This window comes from Staurois parvus, unplaced genomic scaffold (assembly GCF_062004578.1).
Source record: "Staurois parvus isolate SC_StPar_1 unplaced genomic scaffold, SC_StPar_1.0 ptg000021l, whole genome shotgun sequence".
NCBI lineage: Eukaryota > Metazoa > Chordata > Amphibia > Anura > Ranidae > Staurois > Staurois parvus.
The window spans coordinates 15,056,551-15,081,325 of NW_028317817.1; the positions used below are offsets into that span (position 1 = coordinate 15,056,551).

Below are 24,775 nucleotides of genomic sequence, written 5' to 3' on the forward strand. Positions count from 1 at the left end.
CTCTTCAATCCCTCATTCTATGAGCCTGAGAGCAATATCATTTTATTTGGATGTGTGGGGCAAATTTTCGGAGCTAACAAAATAATTAATTCTTGAATGTTTGGAATATCTGCTCACACATAACTTTTTTGCCTTTGATGGAGAGTTTTACTTGCAAATTGTGGAGCAGCAATGGGCACCAAGTTTTCACCCTTGCTCGCCAACCTTGGTTGGTGGGAGAGGATATACATTTTTGGGCATGACAATCCTTTTCAGTCTAATATTAGATTTTACCGGTGCTTCCTTGACAATCTTATATACATCTGTTCTGGTGTCTTTGGACCTGTGAATGATTCTTTGAAGTATTTAAACAATGGCAGCACAGTGGCTAAATGGTTAGCACTTCCGTCTGGCAGTACTAGGTCATTGGTTCAAATCCCAGCCATGGCACCACCTGCCTGGAGTTTGCATGTTCTTCCTGTACGTGCATGGGTTTTTTCTAGGTACTCCAATTTCCTTACACATGCCAAAGACATGCTGGTAGGTGAATTGGATCTTGTCTAAATTGGCCCTAGTATGTGTATGCATGAATGTAAAGTTAGTGACTTTAGATTGTACACTCCTTGAGGCTTAGGGGTTGATGTGAATGTACAATATACTGTATATATGTAAAGTGCTGCGTAAATTGACAGTGCTATATAAGTAAATAAATAACAGATTGAATCTCAGGTTCACGGGACAGATGGATGTGGATCAAATAAACTTTTTGGATGTCACGTTAACTCATTGTGACAAAGAGATTGTCACCAAATTGTATTGAAAACCCCTATCTGGAAAGAGTTTATTAGGAGCAGACTCAGGCCACCCTGGACACACCATGAGAGGCATCCCTGTAGGACAGTTCCTCAGAATGTGAAGAATATGTAGCAGGGATGAGGATTTTGTTAAAGAAGTATCATGTACCTGGTGAAGACTGAAATGTTGTGGAGGCCTCTCTTGCACCTCCTGCCAACACTCCTGAAGGTGGAGACAGAGAGGGGTAGATCAATTCAGATTGCTTCGCAAATGCAAAGTATTCTTGGTTCTCCAGTTACAGACACGTAAACTAATAGGTCTCAACTTTGAGTGGGATCTCACACATTTTCATAAGTGATATAAGAGAAGGTCCTACAATTTATTTATATTTAGTTTATCTTGGTTTTCTGACTCCCTTTTTCTAGGTCAAATGATTCAAGTAGTAGATTTGTGCATTTATAGTAAACATTTGTGTGTTTGATGTTTTTATACACATTTTTTGTATGTGATATTTTATTTTTCACATACATTGTTAAGATGCTATGAATATATGTTTTTAAGTATCTATACAATATTTATATGTCTTTCTATATGTTTTGTCTATGGGGTTCTCATGAGAACTTCCAGGCCAGATTTTTCTTCGTGTTGTGCTTGGATGTTTCTGAGAGCGGCTGGTTCTGAGCTGATTATTGACAGCTCTCAGGAGGACCTTTAGGTTTGTTCAGTTATGAGTGAGATAAGTCAAGCTAATGCTTGAAATATGTCAGCCTTGCTTTTGTTCCCCCACCATATGTGATTCTGCCTGTTGACATTTTATCTCTCAGTAAAGTGGATCTGTTGGAGTGCAGCCATCTGAAATTTTTGCTGTTCACTGTGCAGCTTGCAAGCTGGGCAAGCACCCTTTCGGCAGGTGTGTGGGGTAAAGTTAGCATGGATGGCCCCGGAGCAGCGGCTCTTCAGCATATTTTGTGTTTGCTGGTCAGCCTTGTTCAAAATGATTTTGGGCCCCATACACTTTGATGTGCTTCTGTGGGAATGGTAATGGCCATCTTAATGGAAATGTCCAAATCAGCACATCCATATATTAGTGTAAATAGTCTTTAGATGACTTCTCAATTAAATATTTTATTCACATATAGTTGCTTCTTTTTGAAAAACTCAGCTCACTAAAAGTATTAAAATGTAAAAGTCTTAAAATTGAACCTTGACTAAACAGTTAAATAATCATTTCATACACATAGTGCGTGTGCCGTTTACCTGAAAAAATTTTTCTAGCCAGCCACTGCTGTGATTTAGACATCATTGCTATACTGCATAATAAAATGGAGACCTCACTTTTCTTAGTAACAGTTAAGTCATATAGCCTCATAACCTCCCCTAACTCATACTGGTACTTGGGCAATCAATCAGCAGCAAACTAAAGAGGTACTGTCCCCTCTTGTAAGCATCCCTTGGTTTGAATGAGTAAGCTCACATAAAGATAGTGTGGGTACTAATAACATTTAAAATCATTTTTAGTTAGCATGCTAAAAAACAATTTTGTGTATGCCTCGAGTTAAGGTATATAAAAAGAAATACCTGTGAGTTGTTTATATTGTGCTCAATGAAAGAATATTTGTTATAATTGGCCAAACAGTGTCTATAAAACTTTATCTGTACTATTATTACACAGAAATCATATACTGGACTGTTCTTCCATTATGCATAGTAACAATTCTTGAGCAGGTGTGATGCAGAGTTGGAACAGATAATATGAATGCTGAAGTAGATGTTGTTTGTTAACCAGCATTTTCTATATTCTGCCTATGCATACATTCTCCAGCATTGTAGTAATTACACAAAATTTAAAACAAGCAGACTGCTCGCTGCTGTGGGCAAGCTGCTTCATTTACATACAAACTCTACAGACAAATATGTTTGCAGTACCTTCACTATGAGCAAATGCTTCTGTCGATAACTAGAAGCTTATATTTTCATAATCATCTTATTTCCAGAATAAATACATATATTACCTTCTCCCATTTATTTTTCAGTTTTCGGATATTAATGTAATTTTTCTCTCTTTTGTCAATCAGTAATGTTCATTAAAAATAATTTTACGTTGCTTTATTTAGAAGAACCTGACCAAATTGCACATTTGCACTCATTATTCTAGAGTGTATTCATTTAAAGTGTCAGTAAATCCAATTTTTTAATGTCATTGCATAAAAAACTATATTGGCTACCTGTTTGTTTAACCACTTGCTGCCTGTCCTGTTATAGAACTGCTGATCATGAACACTTCCATCCTGGGTGAACGTCATATAACATCCGACTCCTCAAAGGATCACACTGCAGCTCACCCACTGTGTTCACAGGACACAGCGGATGACAACTCAGTGTACTGCGCCACTGCCTGTACCATGTGATTACAGTGAGAAACCACAGCAAATCACATGGCAATTGGACACAATGAATGACTTCCATTCATAGGCATTCAGTGTGTACTATTGTGTTGCTCTCGGTGATTGGTCACAGTGATCATATGGTATAGACAGGGCCAGTCACAGTGGGGTTTATTTACTAAAGCCGGAGAGTCCAAAATCAGACTCCCTTCTGCATAGAAATCAATCAGCTTCTAACCCCAGCTTGTTCAATGAAGCTTTGGCAATGAAACCTGGAAGCTGATTGGTTTCTGTCTAGAAGGGAGTCTGATTTTGGACTCTCCAGCTTTAGTAAATAAACCCCAGTGTGTCTGTACCATGTAATAGACGTGGCCAATCACAGGTTTACAATAAAATGCAGTGCTAATCAAATGATATATGTACTAATAAATAAAAACAATGATAAATATAGTAAAATAAAGATTGTGCGCTGTAGAGCGCTAGGGTAAAAGTGATAACAGCGTCTAACTATGACGCATTAGGTGCAATTGTAACACAAATTTGTGAACATAAATAAAAAACGTCCAATATATATAAATGGTGAACTCCGTGATTCCAGTGGATAGAAAAATGAATATTAATTGCACTAACAAGAAAGCGCAATTATAATTTTAATAAAAATAAAAATATGAAAAACACTCAAATTAGAGAATAGATTTAAAAAATGAAAAATAGAAGAATAAAATAAGATAAGGCACTGTGATATATATATATATATATCCATCTTTGTTTCTGTTTACTGCCAGATGTGAGTGCATGATGTTTTACAGTATTTTTTGCCAAAGCAAATAAAAATTACTGCACTATTAGGCAATCTTTCTCTGGCTGGTTTATTGATGAGCTATTTAAGGTGGATTCCTGAGTTTCATACTGGTCCATTTACACCGGATTGGATTTACCCTGGATACCTGGAGAGTAGCAGCCGGATGATCAACTGATGTGCTGACGTATGCCAGATGATCCCCGAGGTTACCCTTAGGATACTGATGACCAGGAGTGTTTTTTTTACTCAGATGCGCTTATAATTGTGTTTTCTGGTTAGTGCAATATATATTCATTTTCCTATCTGCTGGAATCACGGAGTTCTCCATTTATATATATTGGACGTTTTTTATTTATGTTCATAAATTTGTGTCCCAATTGCACCTTATGCGTCATAATTAGATGCTGTTATTACTTTTACCCTAGTGCTCTACAGCGCACGTTCTTTATTTTACTATATTTATGGTTGTTTTTATTTATTAGTACATATATCATTTGATTAGCGCTGCATTTTATGATTATGAACAGTTTATGAGGATTGGAGGTTTGACCTTTATGCTAGCTGCTTACTTTCTTACCTAGCGCTCGTATACCAATTATTATTTTATACAGGTTCACAATAGTAGACACTGAATGAATGGAAGCCATTCATAAAAAATGGTTGCTTATAACAGTGAGTATCACTGTTAAAAGCAATCATAGTGTGTTTAAAAAAATCCTCATCACCTTTCCAGAGAAGTACAGTGTAGCTATGCTAACTATGTACTGCTCTGGTCACAGTATGTAAAAAATGTAATAAAAATTAAAAAAAATGCTAAAAAAATAAAAAAAAATATTTATATATTTTTTAACATGCTGTCACAAGTCAGTGTCCCTGATCACCACCACGTATGTGATAACAATATACTACACTGATGACAGAATGTTTTAAAAATAATTGTGAAAAAAACCCACATTTTTTAATTTCTTCATTTTCCAAAAAACTGACAGAAAATTACAACTTCAAAAAACTCACCAAATATTTGGACTGTCTACTTTCCAAAAAGGGCTCATTTGAGGGTATTTGTACTGTCCTGGTATTTTAGAGCCTCAAGAGATAGGCCGTCAGTACATTAGGATTAATTGATTTTCATATATACTATAGTTTGTAGATTCTAGAACTTTTCTACAGACTAAAAATATACACCTATTTGGGTTATTTTCATCAAAGAAATGTAGAATACATTTTGACCTAATTTTATGAAGAAAGGTTATTTATTTACAAAATTTTATAACAAAAATGAAGAAAACCATGTTTTTTCCCCAAAATTTTTGGTATTTTTTTTAATTAGCAAAAAATTATAACTCAGTGTTGATTAAATACCACCAAAAGAAAGCTCTATTTGTGTGAAAAAAATAATACAAATGTCATATGGGTGCGTTGTTGCGTGATCGTTCAATTGTCATTCAAAATGAGACCTGGGCAGGAAGGGGGTAAAGTGCCCGGTGTTTATGTGGTTAATTAAATCTAAGGATAGGACGGTAATATTTTTGATCAAGGAAATTGATCCCAATTAATCTCAGCTGTATTGTGTATGTGGTCGGGGGGGATTTTTTTTCCCTAGAAAACTTTAATAAATGTTTTCCATCATCACTGCTCTTTGCATAGCCTTAGGTCAGTTCTAAAAGGTTAGAGCTCACAGAGTCAGAGTGTGAGAACCTTCTATCCTAAAGGTGATTGCGACTTGCTGCCATAACTTTTATGGAGGTATGTACTTAGACAAAGAGTATTGTAAAATCTTTCACATTGCAACTTTCAAAAACAGTGCTTGAGTCAAAAACATTATATTTTACATGTTTTATTCCCAACCATAATGCTGCCCATTGCACATTTGATCTTTGAAATTTGTACTGATTTTCTGTTTGCTAAAACAAAATTACAACTAAATTTAACTAATTAAAAAAATGTCTGATGTATCTCCAGTGTTGTATTTTCCCTAGGCAACACAATAATCGGGTGTGTGTCCCCAATAAAAAAAAAAAGATAGAGAGGGGAAGAGGGAGAGAGAGAGGGAGAGGGGGGAGAAAGAGGGAGAGAGAGAGAGGGAGAGAGAGGGAGAGAAGGGGGCGAGAGAGAGGGTGAGAGAGAAGGAGGGAGGGAGAGAGAGGGGGAGAGAGAGGGGGAGAGAGGGGGAGGGAGAGAGAGGGAGGGAGAGGGGAGAGAGAGGGAGAGAGAGGGAGGGAGATGGGGAGATACTGAGAGAAAGGGAGAGGGAGAGAAGGGGGCGAGAGAGAGAGGGGGAGAGAGGGAGGGAGAGAGAGAGGGGAGATAGAGAGGGAGCGAGATGGAGGGAGAGGGAGAGAGAGGGAGAGAAGGGGGAGAGAGAGGGGGGTGAGGGGGAGAGAGAAAGAGGGGGGGCAGAAGGGGGGAGAGAGAGGGAGGGAGGGGGAGAGAGAGGGAGGGAGGGGGAGAGGGATGGGGAGAGGGAGGAAGGGAGAGAGAGAGGGGGAGAGAGAAAGAGAGAAGGGGGGTGAGGGAGAGAGGGGGGGAGAGAGAGACAGAGAATGAAATCCCAGGTTGCAGATTATGAATGGTATGTCCACCCTTCCACCTTTCCTGCCAAAAAAAAAGTTGCCAAACACATCTTACCATTCTGATTAAATGACACCCAGACTCTTGTATCATTATTGTTTTCGATTGGATGAGTGTGACAACTAACCAGGCAAAAAAGCAGACTATTTAATCACTTTGGGGTGCAGATGGAGTAATGTCCTGCACCAAAGTCACTGCCACTTCTATATCAATCTGCTGTGCAGGCCGGGACTTTATTTTAATTGTCAGGAAATGTAGTGCAGGACATTGCTCCGCCTGCACCCGAAAGTGATTAAAAAGTCCACTTGGCTGGGGAAAGTTTTTTTATATTGCCACAAAGTGCCCAGGGTCCCCTCTCTGCCTCCATTCCCCCCACTGCTGAATTTGCCAGCTGATACTGGAGGACCTGGAGAGGAGCAATTTGCACTGCACTGCATTTGAAGCAGCCCCCCCCCCCCTCGATGCCGCCCAAGGCAAATGCCTACTTTTCCTCATGGTAAATATGCCCCTGTATCACAGACCATAACAAACCTTTGATAGACCTTAGATGTTTTTAATCCATTTTGTCTAATTAATTGTTGATGTGTCCAAAGCTTTGTGACTTAGCATTCAGTATTTATTGTATGTGGGCATGAATGAATATGGCATGACCAAAATGGCTAATTGAAATCTTGCAAAACATTTTTACATTTGAGATAGAAGAATTATGTAATATCATTTCAACATAAATAAAGCATTTTGACATTTTTAGGCCTCTGATTAAAATATAATCATTCACTGATAGGAGTGGGGATTAGGACAGGAATATTTTTTCATTAGGAGACTTTTTCTAGAATACCAGCTGGTAAAAAAAGCTGATATACTTTTGCTTTCTCTAAATAAATGTGTTATAATAGATCACCTTTGACTAAACACTTTGTTTGCTACTTCCAATAGCAGATGTAATATATTTAGACAGGAAAAGAGGGTGTGGGCTCATTAATCATATACTGTATTTTTAAAGCTTTAGAAATTGTTTCAGATTTCACATTTCATTAATCTTTGTCAGGCTTCCTACTATAAAAGAAACATAATAACCAAAATATGTGAGACACCATTGCTGACCTTGTTAAAAATCTAGCTTCTTTGTCTAAGAAATTTTCTAAGTATATTACTGTGCGAAAGTTTTAGGCAGGGGTGAAAAAATACTGTAAATGCTTTAAGGAATAGAAGTGTTAATAGTTTATTTTTATCAACAAAATGGAAAGTAATTAAACAGAATAAATATCAAAATCAAAGCAATATTTGTTGTGACCATCCGTTGCATGCACAACAGCATCAATTCTTCCAGGGAAAACTTGCACTCAGTTTTCAAAGGAACTTGGCAGGTAGGTTGTTCCAAACATCTTGGATAACTAACTTCAAATCTCTGGTAGATGTAAGCCACCTCAAATCCTTCTCTATCTTCATGTAATTGCAGACAGATTTGATGATGTTGAGATCAGGGCTCTGTGGGGGTCAAACTATCACTTCTAGGACTCCTTGTTTTTCTTTATGTTGAAGATAGTTATTAGAGTGCTACTAAACCCAGGACCCTGCATTCACTATATCTGGTCTCCAACAGTACAAAGAACATGGAAATGCAATTATTTTAGTAAATATAAACTGCTAAATATCTTTTCTCATCAGCAGTTAGAGCAGTCTTGTGACTTCTATCAGTGTTCAGCAGAGCACATGTTAAAGCTTGTAGGATGAGTTTTGTTTCTGCTCTAGAAGGACGCAAAACTCCTGACCTCTGTCTGGACAGTGCTGATTGGCCCTGTGCTGATCACATGCACTCTTCCAAGAAAAAAAAAATATCTCTAGAAATACACACTAAACTGAGCATGTGCAGAATGGCTACAGTTCAGTCTGTCCTATCGTGGACATTTGACCAAGAGGAGGAGAAGAGAAGTTAGGATCAAACGGCCTTTTTACACAATGCAGAAGATTAACCCCTTAGGTTCCACAGCGAGTATAACAAGCATGCTTTACTCCATATACAGACTGATTTTACTGTTGTGGGTTTCGTAACACTTTGTTGACATTGGCTCTATGTTTGGGGTCGTTTTCCTGCTGCAGAATAAATTTGGGGCCCATAACATGCCTCCCTGATAATATGGCATGATGGATAAGTATCTGCCTGTATTTCTCAGCATTGAGGACACCATTGATCCTGACCAAATCTCCAACTTCATTTGCAATAATTGCAGCCCCAAACTAGCAAGAAACCTCCACCATGCTTCTTTGTTGCCTGAAGACACTCTTTATTATACATGATAGCCAGACAACTAGTATTTACAGAAATAGAGCTCAGCAGCAACTCATATATTTCGCTCAACACAGGTCACGGCCCAAAAATAAAAATTATATTTAATATAGCCTACAAATCCCTAGATGTAAAGTAATTGTAGGAGCAGAATTGAACGTGCAATTATTGTAAGTGCTGAAGTATGCATAGGGCAATGGCAGGGAGTGCAGAAGGTTGCATTGGTGCCTAGGGAATAAGTACATAAGTGTGTATAACTTTAGTGGAAGAGTAGGGTATTACAGTGGTAATAAATGCAGAACTGTACATCAGTGTAGTGGTAGGCAGGGGCGGACTGACAACTCATGGGGCCCCCGGGCAATAGGGGATCATGGGGCCCCTGTGTCCTTGCCCAAACTCAAAAAAGCCTATGAAAAAGGTACCAGGGGCATCTCATGGGGCCCCCTACTGACCCCGGGCCCTCGGGCAGTGCCCAAGTTTCCAAATGGTCAGTCCGCCCCTGGTGGTAGGCTTGCAGAAACACAGGCAGTGCCACATTAAAGGACTATTGACATTTCAACAGACACAGAATCAGTACTGTGCTGACACAAAAAGCATGTCATACATACAGAGAAGCAGTATTGTACTGGCACACCAATGCCTGCAGACACAAAATCATTGTACTAATTGTTTAACTGGTGAAAACCTTTTCAATTAAAAGCAATGATAGTGGATACAATGTTGTAGTAGCAAATATTGTAATCCATTATGTTTAATTGAACAGCTTACGTTTTTTAGTATTGACATCGCTATAGTATTCATTATCGCAGATATGGCCCAATAGGTGATACAAATTCCAAACATTAATGTATAATTCATATTTATTAAACATTATTTATGAACCATTTATGAAGCATTAACAATTTTGTTTAATTATACTGTCGCTTCAGCGTAAACTGTGCATCTTTATTTTTGCCCATTATATGCAATAGTAGTTTATGCAAAGTGCATGATGACGATGTTGTCAGGTAGTGTCGGTCCCTATAATAACGCATAATAGTTTATGACCAAAGTGTTCTAGCTCAGTGATATATTTTTATTGAGGCATGTTCTGACATAATGAGGTGTCCTGCTTTTCTTGTACACCAACAGATATGGTTTAATTTAAGTAATAGTTTTTTAATATACATATATGTACAACACAATTGCACAAATTGTAATATAGCCTATGGTTTACCTGTTAATGCTAGTTGCTTGGCTTCAATGTTCTGTGAATCAATTTGGTTGAATTACTAAAGGCAAATATTCTGTTAATTTAGCAAATAAGGGAAAGCTCAGCTGACTTCCATCATGTAATCATATGCAAGCAAAACTAGATATGAAAAAATGTTAGCCACACTGCAAACTTAGCTCATTTTGCTGTATTTATTGATTGTCAGCAAAATGACTGCATACAACATGCCTCCACCCAAAATACAACCTTTTTTGATGCATTTCACCACTCCTAGCTTGCCCACAAAGACAGAGGACAGGACTTCCCCTATACTCGTGAGCAAACCAGGAGTGGTGAAACACATCAAGGAAGGATGATTTTTGAAACTACTGTACATGTTGTGTGCATGTGGCTGAGAGTTTATCATAGCATTGATGGAGAGTGGAGATGGGTCACGGCAACCAGCACCCGAATTGTCTATGTATTATTAGAGAAGTGAATCTTGAAGCTATGGATTTGGGTATTTTCTTGTTCCAAGCAAAAGTAGAGGGTTTTCTTTCTTTGCCCGTGATTAGATATTTTTTGCTAAGTGAATATTCATGAAATACACGACTCTAGGGGAAAATTCCCCTACAAAGTGAATATCCCCTGCAAAGTAAACAACATATAGTAAATCAGTCCTAATGACTTGGATGCAGACCAGTGGTTCTGACTTCACTGTCTCATGCTTGTTTGGGGAAGTATTGACTTAGGAAATATTGAAGAACAGTAGCTTACTGTAGCAATAGTTTGTATTCCTCTTTTAACAGGCTTCCTTTAGCCAATGAATGTTATTGATAAATTGACCATATTTCCATGTTAATATGTGATGACATTTAAATTTAAAACCTGTCACTACACATACAACAGATACCTAGAAGTGCAACATAGTTGTCCACATTTCTTGTAGTGTTCTCTGTCAGCCCTTAATGCTGTATATACAAATTTCATCCAGCTCCTCTAGTTAAGAAGTGACCCAAGGACACTATTTATGTGCTAAATTAATACTGACCTGATAATCTTTTATGCGCACCTGGCTGCTTCAGTCACTAGATCCTCATAATTGCCAGTATCCCTCATTTATGCACAGGAATGTAAACCTTTGACATATTAACAATTTCCAGATGTGTAGTTCTAACAGGAGTTGTATTTTCTGATATCTGCTTTTAGGTCACATATTCGTTTAACAATTTGCATTATATGTAAGAAGAGGTTTATGCTATATATACACTATAGTTTTGACCTAGTTTACACTAAATATATGAGAATCAAAATAAAATAAGTCCTCCAGGGAAAAGCAAGTTAGTACAGTCCCAATTATGCATTGCATTGCATGTTCAGGAGGTTATGCTACTAAATAATTGCTTTAGGTATTAATGAATGAGAGAATGCAAGACTAACAAAAGACTTCTTATTATTTTTGGGAATTCAATTAGTGAAATCATTGAGTTCTCTTGCTATAAAACTTCACTTCTGAAGTGGTATTGTACTCATATGCTTAAGAACAGTGTTTTTGAATACTTTCAGATTTTTAAAAATGGTGCCGAAAGTTTCCGAGTAAACCAGATGTGATGTCAGATCATTGCTTTCAGTTTACTATAAGGGAGAACCGATCAAAGCTGATGTCAGCTTTGTTCGGCTGTCTAGCTGGTCGCTCAGTACTCCCAGTGGGACAGGAGATCCCAAGAGAGCCACGGTAGCGGGGGGTGGGGGCATCCCCTCTCAATGCTTGTAGAAACAATTGAGCACTTGCACTGGTACAAGAGAGATGACCCCAGCTCTAAAAAATGGTACTGGAGTGATGCCTGCAGCTGCAGGCTTCACTCCAGTATGACCACTTGAAGTCCAGCAGCGTACTGGTATGTCGCTGGACTGGAGATGGTTAAGCTCATATGCTCACACATTTTACAAGCAGGAATTTGATGACCAGCCTTGACCCATACATTATATTGCATTTACTCTTCAGGACAGGCTCTGCAGAGCCCTGCCTCCTGAAGGCTGACATCACACACTCAGTTACACTGGGCTCATTGGGACATTAAGAGGGCATGAGAACCATCTGCTAAGTATCCTGCTTAGGTGCCTGTCTAAACAAGTCTTTTTGGCATATTCTACAACTTTACATGACAGGTCACGTACTGTATAAATTAGTAAGGCATTCAGAAATTATTCAGATATACTGATATTTTTAGCTCAATATTTGTTTTTGATGATTTACACAATTATGTTGTCCATAAGCATTGCTTGTATAAAGTCTGCTAGTTCTTTGTAAAAAAAAAAAAAGTTTAAGTTAAAAAAAAAACGGTTATATCAAGTTACATGTGTATTTTGGCACATTTTTCAAATGTTTGATTCAGATTTTTGCAGGAATGGCAGATCGTGCTGTTTCAATGAGTCAGTGTGAAACTGTTTCCAGCAGTGCCGCAAGTGGATATCAAAGTATATCCAAGTCTACAGAAAAAAGTTTATTTTTGTTGAATGTCTCATTAGTACTTGCTTGGAGGCAACTTATTTAGATGTGTGCCACAAAGAAGTGAATACAAGACATTTTTCATCCAGTGTGTACAGTGCTTTAAAAAGAAGGTAATTTTCTGCCTGAGTGAGATTGTTGGGACTTCTGTAACAAATAACAAAACCAACCAGTGTAACAATCCACTCTGTCGCTTCTGGAAAGCACCTTGTTTCTTTTCTTCCTGCAAGTACCATCCGATCCCAATGTTTTGTTTTTAAATTATTTTGCTACTCTTTACATTAAATAGGCAAAATAATATAAATACATGGATTTCTGTCTTTCCAGCACATTTCTTTAAACTAAATAGTTAAATTAACCAACCCAATCATTCCTTCAACAGTGCAGTATTTGGTGCCCTCCAGAACCAAGCACTGTCATGTAGCATGCAAATCCTTTTATGAGTAATGACTTTTATAAAGTGGATGCTTCTAAATCCTTCTGTAAACATTCTACAGCTTTATCTGGGGGGTTGATGTGTGGAAAAGATTCATGGAAGCAGAACACTCTTGCAAGACAGCCAGAGGAGCTGTAGGCAGATATTGGGAGATGTATGAAAATGCTAACTGTTGTGCAATATTTTGTGTACGGAATTTAGTTTGCTCTCTGTGTGGCCATTGCCAGTCCCCTTGGAGCCTTATAGTCCCTATCTCCTGGAGTAGGATGCCCTGTGGAGTGACATTATTGGTGCATCACACAGTACTAACACATAATCGAAAATACCATATTCAATTTAAGTTTTAAATAATTTTTTAAAAAGTAAACTTGTTCTGCAACAATCAGCTTCATGTAATCTATATTTGTGATGTAGAGTGTAGAGTTAATAGTAGAGCAATTTATAACACAAGACACAAACAAGTAACATCATTAATTCTTAAAAATAAAGTGTTCCCTGGCTTATGTTTATATTACATTAAAGATCCAATTGAGTATAAGTGTTAAATGAAGTGCTTAAAAGCTTTGTCCGAAGTATAAGTATATTAACGGTAATTAATGCCGATCACTGGACTCTAATTAAAATGCCTATAGCACAAACAACTAGTCAAATCAACTCTTCTTGTAATTACAAATCTGTGTTCCTCTTAAGCCAAAACATAAACATTCTGTACTGCAAACTAGCAGTTATTCCTGTAAAGTGGTTGGAATGCATCATTTTGGCACATGTTCTACACAGCTACAGAAGTTACAGAAGTTAGTACTCATCTGTTCAATGAAGACTTGCCTGGAAAGTTTATTTTAGGAAATATTTATTTAAAATAATCTCCATCCACACCCTGCTGCCTCCTGTACACACAAAATACTGAGTGCAATATTATGAACAGCAATACTGTCACTATTATGTCAAAGAGCAAGTTGGAGAATGCCGATATACAGTAGCAGTGGTGAAGAACTCAAGTACTTTATTTCCACCAACAGTGCATGTTTTCCCACTACCAAATAACAGTATAGCTGCATACATTTTCAGATTGTAAGATAACACTAACCACATTCTTACACCACAGGGGTATGGGGCCTTTGAGGTTGAGTACACCGGCATATATCATATGTGCTATGAAGACACCCAATTAATAGTACTGCCAGTTAATTCTATTGAATTGTGAGAGCTTGTATATATGTTCATATGAATATCAGTATTCTTTTTCTTTCAGTATTATTATTAGTATTATGATTACAGAGATGTCTGCAAGTGGTGTAACATCACTATTAACCACTTTAAATATTACTGTACAGTCAGTATGACCAGTATGGAATAAATGCAGATCAGCACTTACTATAAGCTAGCAGGCAGGCAGAGAGGCATTTCCATGATGATAAAACAGCAGCTTGAGAAAGAAGCAGAGATAATAATATGGATGCAGGATCAGATGCTGGATAGCTCACACAATAGCAACATCAGACAGTGCGAAGGAGGGAATGTAGGTGATAGTCATGGAGAGGTGAATGTACATTCAAAGAGGCAAATGGAGACTAGTTGTCAGGGAATGGGAAGATCGCCACGGCGATCGAATCTGCACATGCGTAGAATCCTGACAAAACGTACAGGCAGGTGGGCACTAGGACCCAGGCGCGCCTGTCACCAATGACGGCGCCGGGCAAGCACTAGGACCCAGGAGCGCTTGTCCGGAATTGGGCGGGCTATTTAAACCCTGCTCTTGCAATGCTCAAGTGTTTTATGGTCTTACCTGTTTTCCTGAAGTTCCTGATTGTAGATTGTTTTGTTGCTGACCCTGCCTGACCCTGATTTGCTGTCCGTCTCCTGCTCTGATCCCTGGCTTGTCTGACCATTCTCCTGCTTAACCCTGTACGTTCTGACCTTCTGTTAACGAACCCGGCTTGTGACCTGTTTATCCCTCTGCCTGCTGATTTTGTACTACGCCGCCACCACTGTTACCCACCCGGCCTGCCCGACGCTGCTCCTGTTACCGCCTCACATCAGACTCTCACCTGCTTTACACCTCCAACAGTTCTTCTACCACAGCTGGGTGAACCCAGGGGCCGCGACCTGGTCTCGGCCTGCTCCAAGTCCATCCCCACCATCAGGGGCCCTGGTGAACAAGCAGGTCAGAGCTTAGATTCCGCACCTTGGGGGAATCTGGTCTGTGGGGTGCTAGAGGCTACCGCTGTTGGATCCCTGACAGTAGTGCAGGCTAGTGTCATAACCAGTCAGATAAGTAAGCGAAACAGGACTGAAAGGACTGGCGCATACACAGAGAGGTAATAATTTAAGACAGGAACCAAAACAACACAATAACTATTGCTAACTATATGAACCTACCAGAAAACCCTCCTTTAAGTTAGCCTGTGAGAGGTGGTGTCTATCAGAAAATGAGCTTGTCTGACATAGACTTGTCATCGTAAGTGCTTGGAACAAGTAGAACATATATTTTTCCTTGTACGTTTTCTTCATAGAAGTCATTCTTCTTACATGGAAACAAGGCCAACTGACTATCTTTTGCATGAGAACTGGTTCACAGAAATGGCAGCAGGGGCTCTGGAATGATGAGTCCACATTTGAAATATTTGGCAGTAACAGAAGGCAGTTTGTTTCAGAATGCCTGCAGAGTGGTACAACAATGAGAGTTCACAGGCAACAGGGAAGCATGGTGGAGATTCCTTGCAGCTCTAAGGCTGTATTTCTGCATATGCATTCTCTAGCATTATAATGGCTCCAAACATACAGCCAAGGTCATAAAGAATTATCTTTACCAAACGGAAGAATAACGAGTCTTGAAAGAAATGGCATGGCTCTTCACAGAGCCCTCATCTCAACATCATTAAATATTAAACTAGTGTAGCGCTAATAAACTCAATCATAAATAGCAAATTCAAATCAATCTTTATGTGAATAGTGAAGCTAAAATATATAAACCTTGTGATAAATCTCATAGTGCCGTAATCCTCTTAGTGCCCTACACACGTGCCACTTAATTCATAAATAATATTTATAAAGCATATATCATAACAGTGCTATTTCAAATTTTGCTACTAAACATATATCCTGTGATAGTGCCACTTCAAAAACATGTACCATGTGATCGTGCCACTTCAATTTAAACTAATCCATAGTCCAATGTTCAAATAAAAAATATATAATTCAGGTGATGCTTATATAAACATGCAGTGTGTCATTAGTGCCACTCGTGTAAACACACTCTTCCACTCCAGCTGCAGTGCCTCCTCACCTCCTTTCAGCGACCCCCAGGGGCCTACAAGCCTTTAGGATCACCCTGGATCCTCAACAATCCTGGTTGGTAACTCACAGGCTGTCCTCCTATTTGGCCTCCTCCACACCTTCACCTTTATGACTTATAGGGTCCTCTACAACGATCCTCTGCAAATTCTCACTCACATGATAGTGAGCCCAAAAAAGAGATCTTCCATAGTGTAGTAATTCAAATTTAGCAAAGTTTTTATTTACAAAACAACAAGAAGCAACTCACATTTGTGTACAGCGTCTTCCTCTCCCCTGAATGGGTAAACTGCACTCATGTGTTACTTCCTGGGAGTTTGAAAAATGGCGTCCCGTACCGGAAGTGCGTCACTCTGGAAACCGGAAGCTGCGTATCAGCGTGCCTACGCGTTACGTCACGTGGTCTCTTGACTTCCTCAGGGTATCGCTATGGAGACGCAGCCCTATCTTATATAGCTCGGAGGGCTACAGGATATATGTTTAGTAGCAAAATTTGAAATAGCACTGTCATGATATATGTTTTATAAATATTATTTATGAATTAAGTGGCACGTGTGTAGGGCACTAAGAGGATTAGGGCACTATGAGATTTATCACAAGGTTTATATATTTTAGTTTCACTATTCACATAAGGATTGAATTGAATTTGCTTTTTATGATTGAGTTTATTAGCGCTACACTAGTTTAATATTTATTTGTGCACTGTTTTGGTATCAGTTTGAGTGTAAGCAGCTGAAAGGTAGGGGGGTGGGGTCCATAGAAGCGCAGGAGGATTTATAATAAGTATCTCAACATCGTTGACTTTGTCTGGGATTACATAAAAGACAGAAGCAACTGAGACAACCTTAATCCACAATAGAACTGTGATTAGTTATCCTAGATGTTTGGAACAACCTACCTGCAGTGCAATAGTGCCTAAGAGAATGAATACTGTTTTTAAAATAAATGATGGACATAACAAAAATTGATTTAATTTAGATTTTCTGTTTGTATGCACTTTTAGGTTGTTATTTTATAAATAAAATCTTTTAATTTCATTGTTTGTGAAAACATTGCCTTTTTATAGCATTTTGCACAAGTGCCTAAAACATTTGCACAGTACTGTATATACAGTACCTACCTAACATGAAGTTAGTATAGTGTCTCGTCATATGCACTTTATGTGTATAATTCAGTTTATTTCTACCTCTGTCTATCAGGACTTACTACTAAGAGATGGTTACAATGTATAGGTTTTTAAAATATACAGACTGTCAACATGATCTTCTTGACATTCAACCAATTACATGCTGTAAATGTATACAAAAATGTCATACAATGGTAGTTTCCCATTTAACAGCCTGTTTTGTTTATTTTCAAAAATTGCCCCAGGATTCCCAGCAATACCAGCAAGTACAATGTTAGAAATAAGAAAAATCAGTGTTATGACAACGGAGAACACCTCAAAGGTTGACAAGAAAATCACTCTAGTAACTAGCAGCAGCATATGCCCTTCAGGAGAGACTGAAGAGGAAAAGGCTAAAAGACTTCTTTACTGTTCACTATGCAAAGTCGCTGTCAACTCTGCTTCACAGCTGGAGGCTCACAACAGTGGTAAGAGACTGCAATTTCCTCACCTCCACTGTAGCCATGCAATTACCATGTAATCTAAGTAGATGGAGTCAAAGGTGACTGAAGTGTGGACAGGGAGCGCCGTAGATTACATAGACTCCATTAGTTACAAAGTTACAAATACAGTTCATGCCTTCATGAAACTCTAGAACATAGAGTAACCATTACAAATACAACAAATAGGCATGGAACATTTATCTAAATTAGTCTAGAAATCACACTTACAAATGTAAATATAAATAAAGGTTGCCCATGCATGAAATAAGAACACATTGAATATACAATATATCTTCCCATCTAAAAAGCAGTGTGATCTAAATTTAATTTAAAGGGATGCATACATTGTTCGATTGTATCTGTGCCATATTTATTAATGTGTATCTGTCATTAAATCATTACTGAGTTGTTTGTTGTGCTTTTTTGTTGCCAAGTAATTCTAAACTGCTAATTTTTCCTTGTGCTTAATGTCACCCCCCAATATCATCCTTATAAAACCCAAATTTCTGTCCATTACGCACCCACTTAGCATGTGTTTTGCATTAGGAATCTTTACCTTAGGCTGAACATTGATTCTGCTAAACCATATTGAAGATCAGTTGATTTCCTGAGATATGAATGTATTATTTGTCTTTTTGAAATAAATGCAAATCTATAGGGAGAACAAAATTTCACACTAAGAGCAGCAGGCAGCCAGCATCTGAAGATATATATAAGCATATATCTCCCACCCCAGGTTTACCAGATCAGCTATACAACTAGAAACTTTTCCTTATTTGTATAAGCATAGGTACATCCACCAGGCCTGCTGAGTATTTAATAAAGCACTAGTGTGATGTGTGCGATGAAGTCAGAGGTGTGCCTAATGGCAACTGCGATGTGGATAGCAAAATTATTGAGAGATCCTCTAGTAAGGGATAGGTGCTTCCAGTTTGAATGTTAGCTCTCTGCTACTGCTATTGTATGATTTCATCTGGTTTGCTTTGAAGGAAAAGTCCACTTGCCTAAAATAAAAACATACAATTGCTACAGAAGCTATTCTGTAATTTAATGTTTGAAAGATACCTATGTATTTCACTTTGCTATACTTTTCTGAAACTGTTAGGCTCGGTTCACACTCCTGCTATTCAGGATCCAAAAGACACTACTAAAGTCACTGCAACTTCAGAAAAGGTTCCTGCACTACTTTGATCTCACTTTGATATGGCTTCAGTGCCAGAGAGCATAAACATCGTATCAAAATCACTTCAAAGTTGTATCAAAGTTGGACTCCAAAGTTGCACTAAAAATCATGCAACTTTGGAGTCGGCTTGTGTAAACAGAGCCTTAGATGTTGCCTCTATCCAATATGGCTGAATGTGCTGGTTCACCGATTTTCTCAGAAGTTTGCACTGAGATACAAGAGTTTAATTCTTGGTGTTCTTTTCTAAAGAGATGCATACATGCAGCTTTCCTCAGTAGAAAGCTGAACATTCCTCAGGTGGTTAAAATGAAGGCAGAGCTTCCCATTAGAAATAGCTCTGGAAAGGACATTGTGAAACAAACACCTAATTCATCAGAGCAGAAAATAGTAGAAATCTGCAAAAAAAAAGGTTGCTAAAACCTTTGCAATGTATATAGATCCCCTATAAGAAATTGTGTTTTTCACAAGAGAAAAAAATGGAGTTACATTTTAAAGCACTATTATTGTTGTTTACTGTCAATCCATTTGCCTTGCTTGACTGAAAGTGAAAATGTTACATTGACAAAGATCTGCAGTCAAACAAAATGGATTTTCCTGATAACCTCGATTACAACTGATGGGTTTCTGCCTTGTCTGAGAATACAGTGGTTGCTATGTTGTAGTATTTAGTAATAGCAGATTTCCCCGGAGAAAGTCCTCAACATTCTATTAGTTGGAGGAAGTGAGAAATTGTATTAAACTCCTAACCTCACCTTTAAGTAATATCTGGCTTTTTTGTTGTACATGCTCTATGTTTCATCATCTTAAAAGGAAGAGGAACATTGCAGCTTCCAGGACCTCATACACAAGGACTTGGACAGCATTGTCAAACACATCATTAATAATTCTAAATTCAGCTTGAGGCCTATTTAAGGAGTAAATTACATGTATTTGCTGCCAAAATTATTTCTTTCCACCATGCCAAAAGTTCTGCTTAAGTGAAAAAGATCTGTAATAAGCTTGAATTTTTCCTTTAGCTTTATAACATCTTTCTTTTATTTGGATTATATGCTGAATTGCATTCAACATCTATAACATTTAAACATTTCTGACTATTTACCTCATAGAGGAGTGAAGTGAATTCTAAGGAACTTCTGAAAAATACTAATTTCAGTATTTTTAGGTAGAAAATACTTTTAAGTATTAACAAAGACGTAGTAAAAAATAAATCTAAAATATAATGATGTTTACAAGCATTTAAAGTGTACAATTTGGACAGAGTAGGGAAAGGATTAAAATTCCTGTTAATTTTCTATTCCTATCGCTGTCCCTGCTGGAGAGAGTCATCTTTCTATTTTTCCTGGTGACCTTTATCACTGGGTCAGAAAGTGATGGGATATCTTCCTAAATTTTTCATTTGTCACTGAAATGGGAGGTGAGGGGAAATCTTCCAATGGGGATACTTGTTCTGATTACAACTGTCTAAGGTGATATTTCCCTTCATTTTTTAGATATTTCATTTCACATGATGTGCTTTAGAAGAACGAGTAAAAGGAAATGTCCTGAATATAGATACACTTTAAGCTTCTCATAGTTTTAGTATTCAATTAAAATAGAGGAAGTTAAAACTAAATGTATTGCACTTTAATAGTGTAAAGCACATTTAAGAAATAAAAGTAAATCAGTAAAAACTGTTTCAGCAAGGCTGAATTTATATTTAGGCACAAAGACTTTGTGCCTGTAGGTGGCAGGGCCAAAGTGGTTGTTCTTCCTTGTAAAGTTTCTGTTAACTAATTTTACCTTTATTAGAAAATACTGTGTATGGTCAAATCATATATGCTTACTTACACGCTTACACTTAAAACCACATATCAAGATTTTCAAACCAAAAAAAAGTTCTGTATAAAAGAAGTGATTTTAGTAGGGGGATGTTGCATTAGGCACCAAATATCCTGTGTCTACATGCTCCAAATGTTGTGTGTCTACATGTTCCAAGGAAGTCCTTCTTTGGGTTCCAGTGAACAACACCTCTAGTTATTTTACCTTGCAGGTTCAGGTTTTTGTTTAAGTAATACAATCCATTTTAACATCACTAATCTGGTATTGTATGGCCAATGCTACAAACAATTACCATGATCATCAGGCATCCCTTGTGCTATGTTTACATTATCACAGAAAACAGGAGTGTCATGGGAAAGCATTGTGGGGCAGTGAGCAAATATAGTCAGGCAGTGATTCATTAGGACATAGGATTTACATCAGTTGATGACATGATTGATGATGGATAACACCACTTGCATTTTTTTTGTTTAGTTACATTTGACTTTTGGGGGGACTAGCAATAAGGGGTGCCAATGCTATCTTTCCCCTGGCTGGATAACTGGGGGCCCCATATTATAAAGAGAATTCAGGGTTCCTATAAATCTCCCCCAAAACACACACATCATTTTGGGGGGCCTGGAGGTGGTGAAGAGGCTCTTAAACAATGTGCCTTTCAACTCAGGGAAGCTTTATCACTTTCCCTCCCCCCCCCTTGCAAGGTACCCACTAATATTCAAACTCACATTGCCGGGTGTGATTCAGGAAGGGGGGGGGAGCATGCTTGTAGACATGGGCATGCTGTAAAAGTTTGTTTTGTTTCATTTTCAGATCCATTCATTAATTCCCTCTCTACAGGTGCCTTCCCTCCCCTCTAAAGCACGCGTACATCACTCCCATACTTAAAAAACCCTCCCTAGAGCCCACCAACCTGAACAACCTAAGACCCATCTCCCTGCTGCCATTTACCTCTAAACTCCTAGAACGCTTAGTCTACAATCGCCTGAGCTCCCACTTCGCCGACAACAACCTTCTTGACCCTTTACAGTCTGGCTTTCGCCCTCGACACTCCACTGAAACTGCCATACTAAAACTCTCTAATGACCTACTAACTGCAAAAACCAACGATCACTATTCAATACTCCTACTACTCGACCTCTCCGCGGCTTTTGACACTGTTGACCATCCCCTCCTCCTTAAAAAACTGCACTCTCTTGGCCTCAGAGACTCCGCTCTCTCCTGGTTCTCCTCCTATCTATCGCAGCGCTCCTTCAGTGTTACCTATAACGCTGTCACCTCCTCTTCACTCCCTCTCTCTGCAGGGGTCCCTCAAGGTTCTGTCCTTGGACCCCTTCTCTTCTCCATCTACACCTCCTCCCATGGTCACTTGATAAACTCCCACGGCTTCAATTACCATCTCTATGCTGATGACACGCAAATCTATCTTTCTACCCCTCACCCCTTCAGTCTCCACCCGCATCGCTAGCCTACTAAGTGACATATCGGCTTGGATGTCACTCCACTTTCTCAAACTCAACCTTTCCAAAACTGAGGTCCTAGTATTCCCCCCCTGCCCGTGCTACCTCCACTGACTTCACCATAAATATCGATAACACAATCATTAGTCCATCCCCTCATGCCAGGGTACTAGGTGTAATCCTAGACTCCCATCTGTCCTTTCAGCCCCAGATCCAATCGCTGACAAAATCATGTAGACTTCAACTCCGCAACATCTCCAAGATACGACCACATTCCTAACCCCGGAAACCACTAAGCAACTTATTCACTCCCTTGTCATATGACGCCTTGACTATTGTAACTCCCTCCTCATTGGCCTACCTCATCGCAGGCTATCCCCCCCTTCAGTCTATCATGAACGCTGCTGCCAGACTCATCTACCTCACTAACCGCTCTGTATCTGCCACCCCTCTCTGCTAATCCCTTCACTAGCTCCCAGTTGCCCAACGGATAAAATTCAAAACACTAACTATGGCATACAAAGCCATCCACAACACTGCCCCAATTTACATACCCAATCTTATCTCTAAATATCACCCAAACCGTACACTCCACTCCTCGAATGACCTCCTGCTCTCTAGCTCCCTTATCTCCTCCTCCCATGCTTGTCTCCAAGACTTCTCCAGGGCGTCACCCATCCTCTGGAACCCCCTACCACAATCTATTAGACTATCACCTACTCTACTTACCTTTAGGCGATTATGGAAAACCTATCTCTTCAGGGAAGCCTATCCCGCCCTCTGCTAATACTGGAATCCTCTACGCTTCCAACCACTCCATCCCCCACAGTTTTACCTATTGTACCACTCACCCCTCCCTCCTAGATTGTAAGCTCCAAGGAGCAGGGCTCTCAATTCCCTCTTCTATTGAACTGTATTGTTACTGTATTGTCTCCCACTATAATGTAAAGTGCTGAGCAAACCGTTGGCGCTATATAAATCCTGTATAATAATAACATATAAATAATTGAGGAATTCATTTTCGGATGCATTTGTAAATGGACCTATTCGTCTTTGAAATTTGTTTCTGAACCCAAATCAAATCCTCACCAATCAGCTTTTAGTTGTCAATCCCACTGAGAGGAAGAAAATGTTATTACTGCAGACAACACATACAGTGAGGAAAATAATTATTTGATTCCTGCAGATTTTGTAAGTTTACCCACTTGCAAAGAAATGAAGGGTTTACAATTTTTTATTATGGGTGTATTTTAAATGATAGAGATAGAATATCAACCAAAATCCAGAAAAACACATACAAATGTTATAAATTGAGTTGCAGTTCAGTGAGTAAAATAAGCATTTGATCCCCTACCAACCGACAATTATTCTGGCTCCCACAGACTGGCTATGTACTCATGTTGTACACAGATTAGTCCTGTCAATTTAAGAAGGTGCTCCTAATGACAACTCATTATCTGTATAAAAGACACCTGTCCACAAAATCTCTTTCTTCCATTCAAACCTCACCATCATGGGCAAGAAACCAAAGAGCTGTCAAAGGACATCAGGGACAAGATTATAGACCTGCACAATGCTGGAAAGGGCAACAAGACTATCAGCAAGAATCTTGGTGAGAAGAAGACAACTGTTGAAGTGTTTATTTGCAAATGCAAGAAACATAAAATAACCATCTTTCGCCCTCGGTCTGGAGCTCTATGCAATATTTCACCTCATGGGGTAAGGATGATCATGAGAAAAGTGAGTGATCAGCCCAGAACTACACGGGAGGAGCTTGTGAATGATCTCAAGGCAGATAAAACATTCCCAAACAAACAATTAGTAACATAATACGTCTCCATGGATTGAATTCCTGCAGTGCCCGCAAGGTCCCCCTCCTCAAAAAGGCACATGTACAGGCCCATCTTTGCCAATGAACATCTAAATGATTCAGAGCAGGATTGGGAGAATGTGCTGTGGTCAGATGAGACAAAAATTGAGCTCCTTGGCATTAACTCGACTCGGCGTGTTTGGAGGAAGAAAAATGCTGACTATGACCCTAAGAGCATCATCCCTACAGTCAAGCACAGAGGTGGAAACATTATGCTTTGGGGTTGTTCCCTGCCAAAGGTACAGGCAGACTTTGCCGCATTGAGGGGCCCATGGACGGGGACATGTATTGTAAAATCTTGGATGAGAACCTTCTTCCCTCAGCCAGTACACTGAAGATGGGTTGTAGATGGGTCTTCCTGCATGACAATGACACAAAACATACCAGGAAGGCAACAAAGGAGTGGCTCAAGAAGAAGCACATTAAGGTCATGGAGTGGCCTAGCTAGTCTCCAGACCTTAATCCTATAGAAAATGTATGGAGGGAGCTGGAACTACCTTAGATTGTACGCCCCTTGAGGGTTAAGGACTGATGTGAATGTGCAATATATATGTAAAGCGCTGTGTAAATTGACAGCACTATAAAAGTAC

The 24,775-nt window shown here is 38.9% G+C and overlaps 1 protein-coding gene across 5 annotated transcripts in view; it reads left to right on the top strand.

Annotated features, from left to right (window-relative positions):
• Positions 1-24,775, top strand: part of ZNF385D (zinc finger protein 385D) — a 431,010-nt gene that overhangs the window by 372,134 nt on the left and 34,101 nt on the right. For 4 of the 5 annotated variants that reach the window (XM_089691034.1, XM_089691039.1, XM_089691049.1 and 1 more), the window contains one exon: positions 17,621-17,842. The exons of the other annotated variant lie outside the window; for it this stretch is intronic. In XM_089691034.1, the coding sequence (XP_089547160.1) occupies positions 17,621-17,842 (222 nt within the window). The remainder of the gene's footprint in view (positions 1-17,620; positions 17,843-24,775) is intronic. 5 annotated transcript variants of the gene reach the window in all.